Source organism: Pezoporus wallicus, unplaced genomic scaffold (genome assembly GCF_028554395.1).
Source record: "Pezoporus wallicus isolate ANWC-B61680 ecotype Strahan unplaced genomic scaffold, APGP_CSIRO_Pwel_v1 contig_3181, whole genome shotgun sequence".
NCBI lineage: Eukaryota > Metazoa > Chordata > Aves > Psittaciformes > Psittacidae > Pezoporus > Pezoporus wallicus.
In genome coordinates, this window is record NW_026641700.1 from 909,488 (window position 1) to 930,704 (window position 21,217).

Below are 21,217 nucleotides of genomic sequence, written 5' to 3' on the forward strand. Positions count from 1 at the left end.
AAGGACTATTGCTGCAACCCAGGTAAGTTGGAATGACACCTTCTTTGTCTAGGGGCCTCTTGCAGATACCCCATTAGGATCACAGGCACTGTTGTCAGTATGCAGTGAGCACCAAAAGGTTCATTCCAAGGAAAAGCAAGGAGAAAATACCATTTGCAGAAAACACCTCTAACATAACCCCTGCCCCTAATGCAAAAGTAAGACAAAAGAAGAGACAGATTTATGGCTAGCTCACTGCACAGGTCTGTAAAGATAAAAGGTTCCCACCTAGGTTATGTTTAGGTGAAAGCTGCTTCTGTGAAGACAATTCAGTTGTCTTGGGCAGTAGACTGCCAGCCCTGTCTCAGTTATTGCTATAGACAACATTCCTCACTAGTCAAAGGAAGCTTAAAGCTTTAGCAGCATTTAAAGGTCAGTCAGGACTCAAACATACGGCTTTTTTGGATTGAAGAAATATCTCATCTGAGGCTTATGGTGCTGCTCAGGGGTAAATCCTACATCTCAAGATGATTTTGGTGGCAGAATCTTCATCAACTGAAAGTAGTGGGTAACTTTTTCTAAACAGCAGTAGATGTTTCTTCTGAGCATATTTTCTTCTGGAAAAAAGAGAACTGGCTATTCTCCAAGAACTGTCATTTGCAAACAGCTGTTTACATCCTAAAGCCCTCATAGAACAATCAACATGTGAAAAGGGAAATGGATTTTGGACAGCAGTCTTCAAACTTTGTGCTATAGCCAGCTATTACTGTGAAAAGTAACCAGCAACACTGAAGCCCACTGTAGTCAGCTTTTTCTGAGGGTCTAGCAGAAATACAAATCACTTAATGGATTAAGTGGATCATTTTCCGTTTTGCCTCATAAGCCTAGCAGAACATGTCTGTAGGGTACCCTGCTGAGACTGGGACCTCTGTGTATTACTTGAAAAATATTTATTTGCTCATTTGGAAGCATGCATGGGACATCCCTGGCAGTGTTCAAGGCCAGGTTGGACAGAGCCTTGAGCAATATGGTCTAGTGTGACGTGTCCCTGCCCATGGCAGGGGGTTTGGAACTGTATGATCTGTATGGTCCTTTCTAACCCAAACCATTCTGTGATTCTATAATAGTGAGGAGGCACAGTTGAGAAACAGAGAAGAGACACTGCAAAAATGAATCATTCTTTTTTTTTTCCTTTTTTTTTTTAAAGTAAGTGAAAACTTCCTGTCCTTCTCCAAGGCTCACCTCTACAGCAAGAAAGCCAGACTGTCAGGGTGATTGTTAAGAAAACTGTTCACTGCTGGAATGTAAGAGCACAAATGGAGAAAGGAAGCATTGGATCAGATCTCTGCTTCTCCTGATAGCTTATTCAGATCAGTTCACTGTGCAGTGGACATTAAGGCTCAGGTAAGTGTTTGAGCGACTCTGAACAGGAAGATATGCATACGTTTACCTATGCCAAAGGCCACATACTGCACCTGAGAACACACATACACAATTCTGGCTGTGTTGGCTGTGTTGCTTTACCTTCTTCTAACAACTTTCTTTCCTTTCTCTGGCTAATGATTGCTGTGCCCTGATGTCAACTGATGAGATCTGGCTGGTCCTGTTTCAGCCTCCTACTCTGTTCTAAAAGGGGATTCAGTGGTGGCCAACTACCTCCTTTATATATCACCAAGATTAACTAGAAAATAATCTTATCACATGTGGAAAACTCAGAGCTGTGTTTCACTAGAGAGTATTTCACAGGAGATTGGCAGTGAGGAAAAGTTGCTCTGAGGAAGAGAGCATCCTAGTGGGCTGCTGTGTGGTATAGCACAACTGTTAATAAGGAGGAAATGATTTGTGAGTGAAAAACAAAGGATTAGATCCCACACGAATGATGTTCAAGGAGCTTACACAATTTTCAGTTGGCTGTGTATCAACAGCTGAATTTCACACAAGATAGAGAATATATTGACTGGTAACAAATGGTGAAGTAAGTCAAATAATAGGTGTAAGTCATGCCTTCTATCTTTTTCTCAGACACTTCTATTTTTCAGCAGTATTTCAATGCAGCAGAGCTTAGGGCCTCAGCTTGTCACACTAAAAACACAAGCTTCTTCAACTTCAAAAATCAGCTACATCATTTTAACTAGATAAACTTTCAATTTCTCCATTTAGACTGGTGCACGTACCCAGTAGATTATTTAGTCATTACTTACGTCCCTTTAAATAAGTTCAGTGATGTACTAGTGCAAAGCAAGCTGATAAAAGTGAGCATGCCTTAGGCAGATATTTATACGTGCACATTTGTAAAGGAAGGATGTGGTTTGGTTCCAGCATCTTTCCCCCAAAGTGGAATTTTATTTCAGGAACTTTGTAACACTGGTAAACAAACCTTGCTGACCATGTCTGTGCTTCTCTGAACTGAGAGGCTCGGGGAGGGCTTCGGTGGAGAGCTGCCTGTCTCCTGCCTGTCTCCCATTAACATGACTGCCTTGCCTGCAGTAGTGGCAGCAAGCTCCCTGCCAGGTAGGCTTGCCAGTTGCCAGATAAAATCACCCCATTGCGTGCATCCTCAGGACCACTTCTGTTACTCGTTAATTACTACTATAGCTTGTGCTCTGCTAAGTTAAATGGAGATTTTGGCATAGCATACAGTGTTCTCCTGAGGACCAGACTGACAAGACCCCATGGCACAGAGAAGGGCTGCAACAAGTTTACCAACAACCAGGCACACACATTAGTGTCTTGGTTTGTTTGCCACTTTCAGTAACTTCTGCTCTAGTCCTGACTGTTCCCCACCCTTTGCTTCTGTGTTTGCTGATCATTACTGGCACGTTGAGACCTTGCTTTTCATTTGCAATCACCAGTCACCTAAAATGATACAAATATAATGTATTTAAACTTGCTAAGTGTAGAATTATCCTCAGTTTATTCTACAGCAGCTGTTTTGTTGTTGTTTTCCCCCCAACCACACCCACACCCCTGAAATCTCAGGAAGTGACAATCAGAGCACATGGCTTTCTCCAGTGGAAGTCACAGACTGGTTTGTGTTGGAAGCGACCTTAAGGCTCATGCAGTTCCAACCCTTCTGTCACAGGTAGGGACACCTTCCACTAGACCAGATTGCTCCAAGCCCCATCCAGCCTGGCCTTGAACACTGCCAGGGATGGGGCAGCCACAGCTTCTCTGGGCAACCTGTGCCAGGGCCTCACCAGCCTCACAGTAAAGAATTTTTTTCCCTATATCTAATCCAAATCCAGATGTATACTACTGATAAACATGACTCTGGACCAAGAGGACCAAGAGAAGGAGAGGAGAAAGTCTTCTTACCTGCACTTCTGTGGAAGATGATGCAACCCCCCCTTAGGCTGGTTCCATATGCAGCCAGCCAGCCAAACTGACAGACGACAAAACCAAAACCACGAATACCACAGTTGTTAGTGATATTGTTAGTAGAATTTGAAGTGGAATTATCTTGGAAATAGAGCAGTCCTGGTGACAAAGCTGAACCTGATGCCAGAGCATCCGCTATAAACTACCTTGGTACTGCCTGTGTTGGTGGGACAACATGTCTAACTTTTTGCTGCTCTCCCACTCAGCTACTACTCGAAGTGCCAGGCAGGCTGTAGCTTCAGTCTCCTGCCATCCTCCTTCTCTCACCATCATCACAGCCAGCAGCAATGGGCATTTCAGCATATGTGCAGTTGAAAAAAACCCTCTCACCCACTTCCGCCTCCCATTCCTCCATCTTCTAAAGATTTCGTGGACATTCCTGATTAGATTGATGGAGTGAGAAGCTCACCAATAGACATTTCATCAGGCAGAAAGAATGAAAAGGAAAGCGTGCAGGCAATCCCACAAAACATGTTTAGTGCTGAAGGAGACAGACATATTACTGGTAGGTAAAAGCGAGGAGTCAGTGAGTTCCAGCATGTGAATAAAGCGCCTTGGCTGGGGAGGAGAGTTTCTGGACACTTTCAGCACGCCCTTGCCTTCATCACAGAAACAGCCCTCACGGGAAGAAATGCACATGGCAACACAAATGACTGAAGCAGCCATGGGGAAGTGTGCCAAATAGCTTTCTTGTTCCCAGTGAGATATGGCCAAGGAGGCAATTTACCTTCCAGTTCCCTTTCAAGATGAAGTACAGTTCGCACTACCACTGCTTAGGCTGTTCTTATTCCACAAATAAAGATTTTCTGTCTTCCACATAGCAACTTTTGCCCTGAAGTCACTCTTTAAAATAAGCCTCAGAAACAGAGGCAATATTGTTCTAGCAGGTGCACAGCTGAGAGCCTGGACAGCAGATATCTCTTACTACTATACACTCAGTTTTGGAGTGAGAAAAACTTTCTCCTGTATTTCACCTCCTACAGTGTGGGTGGTTGTGCTGCTGATAGGGCCGCAGAGCCATCCTGTCTCTCCAATGCTTTCCTTCTATTTGGTGAAGACACGGACGAGGCACACTTCGCCGCAAAGCCTTTCTACTCCCTCTGTGCTCAGCACAAGAGCCACAGCCCTGGGAAGCCTCTGCAGGAAGGTGCCACAAGAATGGAGTCACCCAGCTCTTTTCTTTCTTTATTTTTTTTATTGAAAGCTTCATCAAAGAAAACAGAAGTTTAAACCTAACATCCACTGATCTACAGAAAGCCCCAGGAGTGGGAAAATGGCAGCTATTTAGGATTGTGGTACAAATGGAAAACATAAAAAAAAATCATAGCAGTACAGATCTTTCAAAGACATGCTGAGACATCAGCACACAGATGCCCATATAAATAAGATTCATAATTTAATGTACCACAGAGGTTCTGCATACTACATTTTGGCTACAATGAGGTCTGTAAGGGCTTTAAAGAACCTCTGTCCCATTTGTGTGATGCATGTTTTCTTGATAGGAAGTTCATCTGCTTTCAAAGTTGCTTTGATTTTTCTTACAGACAGAATCTGTTCAATCTCCTTTAAAAAGGAAAACAATTTAAAATTCCTATATGAATTCTGTATGCTTCCTTGCTTTACATAAAATTATTTTGCCTCCATAAGATAGCAGAATTTTCTTCCACTCTGGAATACAGCATATTTAATAATACTTCAGTTACATAAAGATCATGTTCTCTTCTCTAGGCTGTATTTTTTGGGCTTTTAAAAATATAACTGACTGTAAATTTCACCAAATTCATAAAATTATTACCCAAGAGAAAGACACTTAAAGGCATAAAATTAATGTTGGCCAGATACTCTCTTAAGGACAACAGATACAGATCTTGGAAGGTGCTTACACCTTGCAGGCTTTGGCCCTACAAGGAAAAATGGATTTGTGAACCTGTCAAAGGCTGACATTTTTCATTGCATTACACATTTTTATTAAGGTGAAAGAACTCAGCTGTCACTGTTGGGGAATTAACAGCTGAACTGAACAACTGACATAAACACAATAATTTCTCTCATCATGGAAAGCTAAACAAACACTGGGATTTTTTTTTTTAACTTTCATCTCATTTTTATGTTTAATTTTTAAAAAAGAGCATGTTAATAAAGGGGAGAAGAAAGGGTCTCTTCTGCCTGCTTTGAGGCACAAAGGTGAATAAAACTCTGGGGTACACACAGCACTCTAGTCTATTTAGGTGATGGAAGCAATATAGAAAGAGTCGGTGCTCTTTCTGAGGGAAAAATAACTCACACTGTATCTTTGCTGCTTGCTGAGATTCTAGAAATCTGCTCAACTGAGGGAGAGGAGAAGTCTGCTGCTCACTCAGCCCTCCTGAGAAAGTGTGCATGCACGATTGTGTGTATGCGTGTTAGAAATGAAAGGTATCTTTGTTACTAGAGCCAATTGTCATTAAACAGAAAAGATTAAAACACCAAATGTAAGCATCTTTGTTGTTTTCTGTTTTGCATTTCCATCACACCATGACCATTTTCTTAGTTCATGTGGGCTACTGAGAATGACCAGGAAAATCCCTCACCCTCCAGCACTTCTTTTCTATCCGGACCAATTTCATGTCAAATAAAGTTTTGAAAGGAAATGTTGACCATGTGTGTATCAAACATTACTATCTTCAACTACCACATTTGGTCTCATCACTACAAATGGATTGATTCATTACTTTAAGCACATTATCACTTTTTAGCATGACTCTTGCTATAGGTGGAGTTCAGCCTAAACCTGTTTTGCTCATGTCAGCCTCAGCATTAAAATGAAGTGGCATGAGGAGCACCATCAAGCTTAAAGTCATGAAGCATGACAATCTGTTAAACACTTAGTATCAGTCTTATCCTTCAGTACCATAAACAACATAATATAGATCCAAATACTATGACATATTAAAAATAAACTTTATTACAATGCAGGCTTCCTCAAATTTGCTGAGTTTTGGTACACATACATACATAAATAAACCCCTTCATTTGATTTTTACTTGAGTAAAAATCCATTTGAATGCTTCAGCCCATTGAAAGTTTAAGCCCTCACTTCTCTAATCACCAGCCTTTATCTTCCACAGTTGGGCATGCATCCATAGCAGAAGATGATACAGTGTGATGCAATTGCTCTCAGATACGCCTCATTCCGCATTACAGTGCATTTCTTGACCAACACAACCAAGGCAGTCTCTTGGTAAAAAGAACTATACAAGTACGCACAAGCTAAGGACATTTCAAGAGTCTGTTTCACTGGAAGGCAGTAAGAGGACATTCACAATTTGAGGCCTGACTGTCACAGGTGAAAAGTGCTTACAAAACCAGCAGTAGAGCCAGATAGGAAGGAGAGTCCCTCAGCAACCTCACTGGGAACAGACTTCTCAGTGCCCTGATCTACACTTGAGTCAGCACCTGCAAATACAACACTCTCTTCAGTTCCACTGTAACATTTTTTTTCCTCAATGTTAAGTGATGAGCCCAGGTATACAGAATTTTCTAGCCATAATTCATCATTTTATGACACCCCTTCTGTATTTATCTTTTCAGGTAAAACCAAAAATACCAAACCTGAACATCCAGATTTTACTATTTACAAGTATTCAGGTGTGATGGAAAGTACATACGCAGTTCAGCTTATGGATTTAATGTTACTTCTAGACCTCTGGGCCAGGCACCATTGCCTTAGACTTCTACAGTTGTTTCTGCAACCTTTCAGGAACCCTCCTGATATTTAAAGCTAAATTGGTAAGACAGACAGATATCGACTTTAAAAATTCAGGTCTCCACAAAAAAAAAAGAAAAAGAAAAAAAGGAAAACAGAAATTCAAACAGATAATAATAAAATCTTCCAAAAAATCTTATTATCCAGAACACAAAGAAAACCAGTTTCAGATTTCAGAGGCCACAAGTATTCCTCTCCTACAACAACATCCATGCAGAAAGTGTGTTGCTTTTCTACTGTTCTCTTTTCCCTCATCTTCTTATTTTACAAATAAGTTACTACTTTCTGATCATTTTGTATGTTCCAAATAAGTTTTTTTCTTACCTTATAATCTATGACTGTTTATATTCAAGGTCCACATTGTTTACAATTCAAGGAATTTCAAGTACCAGCTCACTGGTTTTTTTGGGATCAGTAATATGATCAGCTGTATTTAAGGGATCCATTTTCTTTCCTTCTCTTCTTCCTCTACTTCTTTGCTTTGTTTCTTTTTATTTCAAACACTATTGAACATTATAGCATGGAAAAATAAGGGAACAGTTCTAATACAGAATGCACTTGAAACACTTTAAAGTTGCAGGCATCATGTTACTGTGATGCCTGTTGAGCTTAATAAAAAACACTTGAGATCGTTTAACTTTGCTGAAAAAATAAGAAAAAAGTTTCTGAATGTATAAATAAAGCAGCAGAGTTCTGAATAGAAACAAGAAGGTACCTCAGCATATTCATCAGCCACATGGTAGCTACCTTGTAGCCTCATTGTTGATAGTAAATGAGACTTTGTGTGTCACATTAGAACTAACACAGAAACAAATGTATTTATTACATATTTAACTGACTTGTGAGTGGGGTTATATTTTTGTACAAAGAATTCAGAGAGAGACAGAAAAAGAATACATGTAGGAAGGAAGAAAATAAGGCTAGATCGATTTTTTTTTTTTCCTCATATGCCCTCCAAAGAAAGAGGGAACCTTTATCCAAAGACAAAATTCAAGTGCCACTCTCAAAAGGAAACAAGAGTAATGAGACAGCATGTGAAACAGAAGGATTTTTTTTCTTTTCTGAATTGCGGATTTTGTTGTTCTTTTACTTTGGCATCGTCTGGTTTTCAGAAGTGTTGAATATCAACAACTACTCTGGAGAAAGCAAAAGTTTTACCACTTCTGAAAATCAGGCCCTCTTCCTCTGGTGGAGAACCATGTGAACCCCCATTTCTCTCTTTTCTATGTTGCATATCTAGCAGCCATTTACTTGGGAAACCCCTTCCCTCCCCCCATGTTAAAAAATATGATCTTGTTTTATCAATTTAAAAAAATATTGTGTTCTTTTTCCCAAAAAAGTCAGGTTAGGGCAACACAGATCTCTTTTTAGAATTGGGTAGCTGAATCAGATTGATCCAATATATATGTTTTAATTTTATTATTTTTAATGGATACCCTGTCTCTAATGCACCACAATAAATGTGATGAAGCTTCCCCTCTCTTCTGGTAGAAGGAAGATAGAAAACAGCTTGGTTTAATTTTTACATGTAGATGTATGTGTATGTATGCATACATTTGAATGCTGCTTCTCTTCTGTCTCCTTAAGGGAAAAAACCATCTTTTGACTTGCTTCTCAACTTTTTCGTTCATCTGTTTGGAAAAAGTGAGGGCCATAACCAAGATTTCTCTATGGAAAATAACTGTCATTCCTAAAGCAGGTTTCAGTGGATTCCATTTAGTGTCTTTTTTTGCCTAATCGTACATTAGTGATTGTCAGCCAACATATTAAGACAGCAGAAATAATAGCAGAGAAGAATAATTTTTAACTTCCTGTCTGCATAACAATACTACATTATTTTCAACATTTATTCTTGTAAGGGAGAGCTAAAATGAGATCAAGGATCAGGTTTGCTTTTGCTTGCCTCTATCTGGCAATTCAAATGCATCACTGAAAAACAAACACAGAATTAAGGTGGCTATGCATGCTGGACGATGACAAAGACTGAGGTGAAGAAATGAATCTGCAGTATGTCGGAATTCAGAAGGAAGACTCTTGTTTCAGTAGAAATACCAAAGATCAGGCAATGTAACAGAAAAACTCATCAAAATTAAAGCCCACCTGGACAGATTAGTTGGCAACCTACTCCTCCTTGCTTTGGGATGTTCTCCAAAGCACACCATTAATGAGCTTCTAACCCCAACTATTCCGAAATTTCCACTATAAACATATGCAGTATGTAAAAACACCAGTGGAAGATAGTTTAAACAAACAAGAAAGTAAGAACTGGTCCGGCCATGTAGGTCAAATAAAGATAAAAAAAGAAAAAAAAATCTCTATCTTCTGGACTGCGTTAGGGTGTCACTTCATCTTTGGTATAAAATAGGCCATCCATAGGCTGCATTTGTTCACAACTAGGAAAGACTACAGAAATTGTCAACAATTTCTTCTATCTATTGCTTTTTTTGCACTTTTTTTGACCATAAGCTCCTATCTACTTAAGTTTTTTTAATGCTCTTAAGCTAGGTTTTTGCAATGTGACAAGCAAAGCAGACTAAAAACTTCTTAAAGCTCATAAAAAAGACTGCAGATAAAAAGCACTAATGCTTTTGCTAGCGATCACGCTTTGTAAATAAAAAAATCTGCATTCTGCAAGAAAAAAACCCTGCATTCTCTATAATGCAGTATGTTTTTTTCTCAATTCAATAACTTTACTGTAAAATGCCTTAGCCTTCTAGAATTTTTTTTCTGTCAACACTTAAGACAAAGTTCATAAAAGTCCCAGCATTTTTCCAATCCTTTCAGTTGCCACAGTTCCTTTATCATCAACTTTTCTTCAAAAGAAGAAAATCATTTTCTTTTAAACTGTACAGTTTATTTTTTGTTCACTCCAAAAACTCAGTCTATTAAACTTCTGCACCAGCACCGGTGTGAGCAGTTTCATTTCCTTCTCAGTTTTTCTAACAAGACGTTGACAGCTTGCCTTGAGAGCCTTTGACGTCCTTAAAATTAAGGCAATTAAGATTCAAGATAAACCTTACCTAAACATTTCTTTAAAAAAACAAAAAAAAAATCGAAAACAAACAAAAAAACCCCACTCTAGATTTAAAACAAGAAGGAAAAGAAAACAAGAGAAAAAGAGTAGCTTAATTTTTGAGGAAGACAATTAGTTTTCATCACAACTTGCTCCCTCTTGACATCATCAGTTTTTCTGTTTAAAAAAACAAAACAAAACAAAAATAAATCTAGCTACACTTCCAGGTAAATTCTGAATTCAAATGTTTGTCCAGATGAAATGTCAACCAGAGGTTTTCCTCTGGGTTCTTTCTTTAGTAAAAAAAAAAAAAAAAGAAGTCAAAAAAAAAAAGACTACATGACGGAACCATTTGCACAGCACATAAAAACACTGTTTTGTTTTCGTTGGGAAAGGTAGAAAAAAAAAAGCATTCATTTGACGCCTGTGCAAACTGGAAGCCAACTTCTTGTTCAGCGAAGTCTCTCCATTCAAGGCAAAGATTTCAGACCGACATTCTTCAGTCCTGTTTACTGTCTGTAAAAACAATTGAATTAAAGTGGTCATTAAGTCAAAACAACTTTGAAATAGGCTGCTCTCCTTTTCTTCCACCCAATTCTCTTTAAAAGTTATCCAAGCTAAACTAACTTTCCAGCTGTTTAAACATGATACCACCACTAAGCTGAAAGCAGCAAGGCAGAAAGTAGGAACTCCTGCTTTGGGGATGTTAACACATCCTAAGCAGATGAATTTGCTCTTGTTAATGTTATGCTTAATGGGCAGTCTAACTACACCGAAATGAGCTGAATACGTGGCTTAACACTGTATAAATATTTCAAGAGTAATTCAATAAGATAGCAAATACTTTCATAATAATAAGTGGCACAATTTATTGTGGATACTAATAATAAAGGATAAAATTACAATAAAAGGATACATCCAATTTGCTAAAAAGAACACATTTTCTGATGACAGAAACAGACTGTGGAGCAGTCTGCTTAATGAGCTGCTTATGACTAACTTAGTAGAAACATTCAATATAATATTAATTAGAAAAATTAGCATTCTTTTTATCATATAGTGTCCAATCTTTCTAAATTCAGCATACAGAATAAGCAAAACTTTTTCTTATGGAAGATAACTCTACATTTGTGTTTCTGAGGTTTCATGTCAATTAAAGATGTATCATATCAAATTTATCAAGACTATATATATCTTGGGGGAGACATAGAACCTACGTAATAAATGCTGTTACCAGTAAGGGTTAACTAATGCTTTTCCTACAGTTCTGAAAAATGCATGTAAAAAAATCCTTTTCCAACCAAAGTTCAACACAAGAAAATCCAGCACCTTTCCATTTGCAAGCATTAATGCATTTGCCTTGCTTCGTTTTAAACTAATTTGAATACTAGGAGTTAAATTGTGAAGAATGTTGATGACATAACATTTGCCACAAAACTGTTTTTCTGAGATGGTAAACATAAAAGTAACTTTAATTTTAAACGCTGACTTTACCAAAGGACTTTTTCATTGCGTGAAGTCTGAAAATTAACATTTTGAATGTTAACAACAGATTTACGTGGAAAGCAAGAGTTACTTATTTTCTTTGGGTTTTCTATGCCTAACAAATGGTAGGAGCACTCAAGTGTGATGGTCACCTCCTGAGGTTCCACTGCCCCTCTGGGTCAAGTGGCCACCATATATGTGAGAGACCATATCCACTGAAAGGTCACAGCACACACTCTCTAATCTAACCTGGCACTGAGTTTGCCCACCAAAGGCTCCAGAAAATGTAATTCTTTCCACCTTTAAAATCACAGCTTGTTGTCCGGCAGAGTTTTGTTTAGAGGGAAGACAGTACACTTTTCAGGGGGAAAGGATCTCTATCTCCACTTCACAGATTTCTTACTTTTATGTGCAAAATTAAAGATTTACAAGGATAAAAGGGAGTATGTATTTAAAATAGAAAGAGGTGATTTCCTCATAAAGCAGAGTCCTCTGCTCAAAAAAACAAGGGTTGTTTCTCCTATATTGCTACACAATAGGTAGCCATATTTTTGACATGAAGACATAATTCCTGAACGTCTATGGGTGGGATCCTCAAGTACAGCAGCCAGCATATTAAATAAAAGAAGGTGTATGCTGATTAAAAAAGTAGAATTTAAATTTCAAGTCTAGTGATTTATTTTTACTTACAAAGAGAGTACAGAGTCCTTATACCACCCAGCTCATTCTGAGTACATTGCCTCTCCTTCGTTGCCTGCAATTTCGTCATTGTTGCAAAGAAAATAAATATAATGAAATACACTGTTATAAGTTTTCTCCTGACTGATCAGCTCTTATGAAATAATTTTATAGTGTCTGCTTTTCCTTTGCCTATATCTGACAAAATCATTGTCTGGTCATGTTAATTACTTCCTCTCAACCTGCTTTGAAAACAGCTGCTGTATACTGGCCACAATGTCTACTATCAACAAATGTGCCCTTCAAAGAGCAGAATAATAAAACTATATTTTAATTAGAAAACAACTTCACTTGGTCTTACATTAAAGGTTACTGAAATATTCTGGCAGAATTTTTTTTTTAAGACAGAGATTTCATGTATTTTGATTTGCTTCTACAGCTTCCCTCACATTGCATTTCTGCCTCCAACTGGCAGATATAAATAGAGGGCATGTTTCAGACAAAAATACTGAAATAATCATAATAAAAAATCTCTAGTGGATCTGCCTATGTGATTAAAAAAGAAAATCCTCTGACTGTAAATGCTGGTGCCATTAGAAGTTTATCCATCATTGCAAAAAGGCTGTAGCTGACAAGGAAAGATGAGGGACCTCATTCTCAGAGAATGTGGGAATTCACCACATTGGCAAGAAACACAGCACCCATTTCAAGAAAGAACTGCAGCTCAGTTTCCTCCTATTTGGGAAAAATGCCAGAATCTGCTGCTTACAGATACCTTACGAGGACTTCTGAACAAAGTCCTTCTCCTTTGAGACTTAGAAAATGGTAACTGAAATACAGAAACAGTCAGATCCAAACTCCTATAGAACACAGTCATCAAAATAAGCCAACAGCATATTTCTCTCTTTGGCCATTATACTCTAAATGTATTTTTCCATCATTTATTTACAGGTGCCAGAAAGACTGATGACTAGAAGGGATTCACATGCATATACTGCATCTCCAATTGGGTGCATCAAAAAAAAGCTTGTGATGAATTGCTTTTGTAATACACAAGTATAGACAAATATGGGCATGACACATGAAATAGTGAGGTCTTATGTTTTATTGTCGTCAAAAAGGGACATTGATTTGAAAAAACATGTTACTCATATGTGAGACAAATAAATGCATCTTCCACTTCCAGAGGTCAAAAATGAAGTAAAGGAACTGACAGACTGGTATAATTCTAATCATTCTTATACCAGCTCCCACCTTATGCCTCTCTTAAGTACTATGTCATGATGCACTGACTGACATATCTGACACATTTCTTTTCTGGCTATTTGTCTACTTCCTTCCCCAAAACCCCAGTATAAAAAATGTGTAATTTCCTTTTCACAGGGATGGCAGCATTAAATATACATGTATTAATAAAGGACTGGGTTTAAGCTCCTTCCTAGGATCTGTCCAACACTGATCATCCCCGGTGAGTACCCTGTCACTGTGTAACTTTCCCTTTGTGAGAATATGGTTTTAATGTGCCAAAGAGTAGGAATTTTTGAGGATTATGCTGAAGATTAAGCTACTCTTTAGGCATTCTAGATCTCCTTGTCAGGGTATAAATTTTTCCAATGTACTCCATGGGAAGAAAACAAAGGGTGAAGAGGACAGAAGAAAGACAGAGCAGTGCTTCTCCCCATCCCTTTCTTAACCCTTCTTCTGTTTCCAATTCCTGTGCTCTCAGGAGCAAGTACTGCTCTCAGGAGCAATGTCTGCAAGGCATTGATTTTGCATAATCACAAATACCAAGTTGGGGCAATTTATACTGCTTCATTAGCTACCCTTCCAGAAAGAAATCTTTACATGTGTACTGTGCCAATATTTTCACCATTGCAAAATTTAAACCCTCTTTAACCTCTGAAGCCAGATGCTGCTTTAGCCCAGCATGATCATCATTAATGCAGTTGTTGAGATCCTTCTGAGTCCAGAAAAGCGGCAGACAGTTAGAGAGCATATCATTGCAGGCAAGGACATTTTGCCAAGGTGAGGCCATCAGCCAAAATCTTTTGCTAACTACACTGCTATATATCCAGACTTCATCTGAACCTAACAAAACTACTCAGAATTTATATTGCTAAAGTGGGGAGCAGAATATCGCCCACTCTAATCAAGAATCAAAACCTTCTGGTTAGAAAGTGCATGCCTACTCACTTAGATTGTTGGTAAGAATATGCAGGCGCATGTTCACTGGATGTTTCCACTGTCATCTGTTGCTGTTGACCACTGGCTTCCTGTGATGAAGATGCTACTGTCTGTGGAGAAGTATCAGCAACAACACCCTAGGGAATCAAATGATAACATGAAAAACTTACTAATTTTGCTTACTGTGATGAACTACATAAAACAGCTCAGCACAAGCTCTCCATTACTGTATTTCTCTAGAGGCTGAGAGAATTTGAGATAACAGAACCACATGCTCATCCAACAAACTCCATCAGTTTTAGAGCTAATCTGGCAACAAGGAGCTTCCTTAGCATACCAGCCCCTGTAGTATTTTGTTCTCACAGGCTGCAGTGGAAAACACCTTTGAGGGCAGTTCCCTGCCTTCAAAGACAGAGGTAAAACTTCTGACTTCAGTGGATTCTGGATTTTACCTCTTGTCTTTTTCCAACATTTGTATGGCTCTTCTGATTTCCACTTACTTACCCCAACCTCACAGTGAGTTCACATTTATTTTGCCTGAGTTGCAATGCGATAAAGGCTCACTGCTCTTTAATTTACTACACCTCCAACAGAATTTTAGCTGCATTGGAAAAATACCACACTCCTCTACACACTGCTTTTATATGGTCTCTTCAAAAATAAATTTACTTCACACTAAAGACTTTTATCTGTTAAGTCAAAGCTCCAATGAAGTTTTATTTATGTTTCAAAAAAAAAAAAAAGAAAATTAAACATCATGCATATCTTTTCCTGTTTAGACAGTCTGAATGATACTATTTTTACGTATATTTACGCTTTCAAAGTAAGCTACGTTTTCTTTCCTTTACTCTCATGCTTGGTGCATTGATCACATGAATAACACTAGCAGGTCTCTTCAGGGAATATGCTTTATTACTGTATTGCACACAACAGAGCCAGAAGAGGGAGCACAAAGCACTTGCTTTGGTTTTATTAGAGTCCTGTGTAAACAACAGGTAGTTTGTTTTAAATTATCTGTTAAAACTATCAGTTTAATTTTTCAGAAATTCTTCGTATCTGTTGCTTAACAGACTATCAGTATTATCCTTTTCTGTCTACTTCCTTTATCCTTCTGCTTTTGTCCATCTCATCCTGAGACCGTAAGCTCTCTGGGGCAGAGGGTGTATTTTTTTGCTCTCTCCTTGTGGAACATCTACCATAATAGAGTCCTGGTTCATGATGCTACATGAATACAGATAAACATTAATTATCATCACTGGATCACAGCAAGACAGGCTATATATTTAGATAATATTTTGTTTATTATAGAAGAAAATTATGACATCATGTTACTTTAGCAGGCATGAATATACCAGTGAGTGATGGGGAGGAGGACTGAGGAAGAATTAACTCAATTTCTCATTAGCACTGGTAAGCACCATATGCAGCCACTGCTGTGAAACATTCTCCATTCCACTACTTCTTTTTAATTTGGATTTGTATCTGCCCAGTTTAATACCTAAAATGGCAATTGGAAAGAGGTACTCATGGCTTGTTTGGAAGCAAACAAGGTTTGGGGCAAAATTATCCTGAGGCAAAAAAAGACTAAAACATGACCAGCTCGGTATGACTGACCAGTAGCAGCATTTCCTGTTTGGGAATCTCAGGGCTTGTAAATTGAGTAAGAAAGAAGAAAGAAACCAAGACAAGTCCACTTGACTGTTGGTGAAGCCATGCCAACAGTACCACTAGCCCAGAGTAGTAACAGCACAAACTCCGAAGTCTTCACAGCCGAAGACAGAAGTACAGAGACCCTGGCATTCCTTGCATTACCCCAGAATACGAGAGAAGTTATTAATAAAAGAGCGTAGCACCAAAGAGAAGCACAAAGGGAAGAGGATGCCAAGGGTCCCTCCTCTCACTGTGCTCAGCGGCCCTTATGAAGCTTCACAGAAGTGGAGGCCAAGCTGACACCTCCGCCAAGCTGACATTCTCCCGGCAGCTTGTGGTCTACAGGGTTGAGTAAATACTTACTCATTAGACTGTCATCAGCATGACTCAGCCCCAACGAGGGAGGGAGCGAATCCTTCCTCAAGGATGAAAAGCACTCAGTCAGTGCAGCATCCTCCACGTCTGTATATACAAGAGGAAGGTTTCCATTGCTCAATCACTTTTTCTGGTGGCTAAATGTTTCAGCAATTACCTATACTTGCTAAGGACCGCATCAAACCCTCTTGCAATCTTCTCTTCTTGGAATCTCTTTTGTGCTTGTGGTCTGCCTGCTGGGTTTGTTTTCCTGTCTCTTCCCATCTCCCTCCCAAGTACATGGGGAAAAAAACAGTCATAATCACTGATGTTTTATTCCATGTCCTGCTGTACAACAAAACAAATGAAAACCAAGAGCCCTTGCAAATAATTAAAAAACAAAACCAAAACAAACAAAAAAAAAAAGGGGGGGGGGGTTTGCGGCTGGGAAGCGAAAGAAGGAAGAGAAAAAAAGAAAAGGAAAGAAATCTGCAGTCCTCATTTTAAAAGCTGGAAGCTTACAGGCAACATTCCATTAAGTAACTTTAGGCCCCTTTCAAACAACAGGTGCAAGGACGCATAATAGATAAGAGTTCTGCTAGCCCTTCAATCTACTGTAATTGATGGAGGCAAACTTACTTCAATAGGGACAGCTGTTGGAGGCACAGGAGTGTACTGGGGAATGTAGGTCCCTTGCATAGGTGCAGCAGCAGTCATGTACTAGAACAAAATTAAAGGCAAATGAACATTAGAAAACCACAAGCAAGATGCATAAAACCATATTAGAAGCATGTCACAATTTCAATTTCCTGTTCAGAGTTTTTTTCTTAGTGTATAGCCTATTATTTCTTTTAATTAAGGATTTTAGGCAGTGGTAGGATATAGGCAACAGCAAACATCTTGTTAATAGATTTAGATTGTTCACAGGGCTTCTAAAATGGACTCACAAGTAAACCCCAACCAGTAGAGACACAATAGCAGCATATAGCGGTTACGTATACAAAGCCCACCTAAACAATCTTTTGGAGTCTTACTGATCTTATCTAATGACACCTACAAAAAATGGAGCATGAAATTTGACAGGTTTATTTCAGTCTATATTTAACCCTATCAATAACAACAGTTGAGTTTACAGGGATACAAAGCTGCAGGGAGGTGCACTCAGACAGAAAAACAAAGGAAGAGGAAGATACATCTGGAAGTTTTTCCTTTTGTACACAGAACCTATAGTTAAATTCTTATGGCTTATTCTTAATATCTAGTAATCTTTTCTATGCATTTTGAAACTTCTGCAAATAACTATTATAGCAACACTTTGTATTAGCGTCTCTAAAACACTGCCTAACCCGAGCACTACAAGACAATCTCCTTTAAAAGAGATGAGTGCATGTGAATTTCGCCATTGGTATGGCACTAATCTCTTTAAATACAGCATTCCTTATAAAGCTTCTGAACTGAAAGCAACTGATATTGTTAAAACCTTCTAATAAGGTATCAATACTAACCCATCAGATCTATGCGCACTTTTCTTTCTACAATCCATCCTAACTGCATGCCTTCACTGACAAGAATCTTAGGATGTGCCCAATTCCACAATGGACTGTATAACACTTCCACTACATGTTATCTTCAAAGACACACCAAAGATCTGAATCAGCCCAGAATGTATTTGATGAATTTTAAAATGAGTTAAATATAGCCTTGCTTCCTGGCAGAGATAGGAAGTGCTTGCAAGATATTATTCCACTGTTTACAGTAAAATTTACATTTAAAGCACTCTCTCACCTCAATTCTAAACTAACTGGATGGTTTGATATGCCTGTCACAAACACGCATTATGAAATTGCATAGTGGGGTGCAGACTCTGCAGCAATGCTGCAGAAAGGCCTTAGGGAATACGAACAGCATATTTAAGAATCCCACAGCTAAATTCTGAAGTCTTCATTCGAGTAGAATAAAATAAAAAACTACTTGAGTTAAACTGTTTTCCACAGGAAAAAAAAAAAAAATCAGTAGGAGCATAGATGGCATGCATACACTTGCAATAGGAGTAGCATATTGTGTTGAAAACCGTTAGAGTATTTTAGCAAAAATTCACAGTGTTTTCCTTAACTGGAGCAGAGATGGGAGTGTCCCCAGCGTCTGTGTGCCTGCATCAGGCCATGTTTTTCTGCAGCTCCTTTCCCTTGTTCTTCAGAAAGAGAATTGAATTCAATAGCTTTTTTAATGAATGCTAACCCACCAAAGACATTAGGCCAACAACCCCTATTGTACTCAGTACAGTTGGGCTATTCTCCAGCCTTACAGATTAGGAGTTAATGAGAATGTTACAGCAGGGTGTTCCAGAGCTGCTTCCGCTCCATTCGTTCTGCTTTGTAATGTTGCTGTCACATGTTGGGACGACATCTGCTGTGTAGCATTGTTCTAAATGTGTCAATATTTAACATTAACCTGAAGTACTCATTCTTATAGTCCTGCAAAGACCTACAAGGTTTTTAAACACCTACACAGGCTAGCTTCACTTGGACAAATATATATAGATTTTAGTTAAAAGTGGTAATTTAAAGAGTAAATCAGCCTCACTCAACTTGGACTTCCTCCAAGTTCTTCCTTGAACCCCAGAGAAGATCAGCGTTCAGACTCTCACAACATGCGCTTGTCTGCCAACCTCTTATCTTGCACACAAATGCGTAAGTTTAAATGCACAAATATAAAATGATCCAACTGCCTTTTAATTCAGACCACTCCACTTTTTTGCAAAATGCTTTGGCACTGAGGTCTGTAGTACTATAATTGAAACTGTCCTGGAATTAACTGTTGCCTTTGCTGACTCTGCAAGCACTGTTCTCAGTAGCCATGCAGTTTCTTACTTCTAGTGTTACTGTTTTCCTCTTGAGGCAGATTACGATCTTACTTGCCAGATTACTCTGTATTGCTTCCTTCACTGCTACTCAATCTCTAGGGAAAACTGCTTGCCCCGATCTTTCCAGACACACCTACCTCCCCATACTCTCCAGGTTTAATTTTTTTTTTTTTTTGCTTTAATTTTAACTGAATCCAGCCAAACAGCAGGTGTTTTACAGCGCTGGAGACCAAAGCCACCTAGTTATTTGCCAGACTCCCTGAAGAACTGTAGGAATGTGACTTCTTCCATCTATACAAAATTCTGCATGTCACATCCACTGTAATGGTGGTTCAACCTTCTGGTTAAACCATCTAGAGCCCTACAATTAAAACAAATGATGTGGCCCAAATCAGTTCCACCAATGGCATAAATGAAAAGACAGGTTTTGTGGCAAAGAATTTGGTGTTAGTAAAAGTTACCCAAGGCTCAATCCTACAGAGTACTGCTACTTAACAGCTGGCCCTTAAACACACTGCAGCAGACTGGTCCATATTACAGGTACATATGTTGTGCCCTTCAGTGGAATATCCAAACATATTGATTTATTTATGAATGTAAAGATACTCTCATCATTTCAGGAAAGAGTTGCCAGGTCAACAATTAAACACATTTTAGGGGCTTGGAACTGATTCTCACTCTCCAGGCTCTTACTTAAAAATCCATTGAGGCTCTGTAAAAAACTTTACAAAACTATAAAGGACAACTACGGTTTAGTTCTCAGAGACACAATTGGTCTTAAGTATCTAAAGTCCCCTCACAGAAGCAGGGAGTCCCAGCTGAGACCACATGAATTCAGGAGTGTCTGCTGCACTGGATCTGTTTCCACCATGGGAAGCCTAGCATTGAGAACCTGCTTTAGTTTTGTTTGTTTACTAATGAAAAAGGAGGACAAATTAATTTTTGTTATAACTGACATTAGCTCAATCAAGTTTGCATGTATTTCCTTTATTCACTACATAATCCTAATTCTCTGATCCTACAGGATAAAGACATTAAAGATTACATAGTGCTAAGGCACAATGTCACTGTCAATACATCATGGCTTTGAGTATTGCAGGAGTTGAATTTCTTGTCATGAATATTAACAGTTGTTTTTTTTAGCAGAAAGCTTCCTGAACACTGCTTTTCAGTAGCTTCCATATCCAGCACGCACTGAGCCCACTGGAGTCTGTGTCTCTCCCCAGCTCCCGCAGACACTTCATCTAGCTATTCTGTAAAACAGTATGCTCCAGATGTGTTGGAATGAGGGCTGACCACGCTGGGAGGTGGAAAAGAGCTTCAGAAAGAATTGTGAGATTCAGAAGTTAAACATTTTATATCTATCCTGCTCAGAACCACCCAGGATGAAGATTCTGCTCTAAGATCATCCCTTAGCTGAGGGACTCTGCAGCTCCATGGGGACCAAGGTCGGGTAGATGTACATAGTCTACCTATGGCTTCTCATCTACCTCAAGAAACTAACATAAATTGGAAGTAGGCAGATGGCAAACAAAGAAGACATCTGTGTTAGAAGATCATCACTGAGATTTTTCTCCATGAACCACACTCGCTAAAGTTCTTTATCCACGTGTACGTGTTAAAGAGAGACAGCATGACTCACATGCTCAGCTTAGCAGTACCCAGCAAATTCCACTACATATTAGTATTGTAGGAACTGAAATGAGAGAATCTGAAAAATTCAAATCCATTCTTTCTTTGTCATATGTTTTCATCAGGATAAAAAATTCTAGAGCTGTAATGTGATCGGTCATTCAACAAAGTATGTGCAAGGCAGAAGAAAACACTTCTCATTGTTCCTCAACTGTACAGGCTTTGCGGGTCTAAAAGTAGAAGCTGCTTATTTCTG

The 21,217-nt window shown here is 38.8% G+C and overlaps 1 protein-coding gene across 8 annotated transcripts in view; it reads right to left on the reverse strand.

The window, feature by feature from the left end:
* Positions 1 to 7,901: 7,901 nt before the first annotated feature.
* The window catches only part of RBMS3 (RNA binding motif single stranded interacting protein 3), a 722,404-nt gene continuing 709,088 nt past the window's right edge, over positions 7,902 to 21,217 (reverse strand). For 4 of the 8 annotated variants that reach the window (XM_057424892.1, XM_057424891.1, XM_057424896.1 and 1 more), the window contains 4 exons: positions 17,106 to 17,186; positions 14,472 to 14,599; positions 12,291 to 12,354; positions 7,902 to 10,631 (listed from right to left, as the gene is read on the reverse strand). In XM_057424892.1, the coding sequence (XP_057280875.1) occupies positions 12,309 to 12,354; positions 14,472 to 14,599; positions 17,106 to 17,186 (255 nt within the window). In that variant the 3' untranslated portion in view covers positions 7,902 to 10,631; positions 12,291 to 12,308. Of the gene's footprint in view, positions 10,632 to 12,290; positions 12,355 to 14,467; positions 14,600 to 17,105; positions 17,187 to 21,217 lie in introns of those variants that run through there. The other 4 variants (XM_057424894.1, XM_057424898.1, XM_057424897.1 and 1 more) reach the window with 2 other exon arrangements.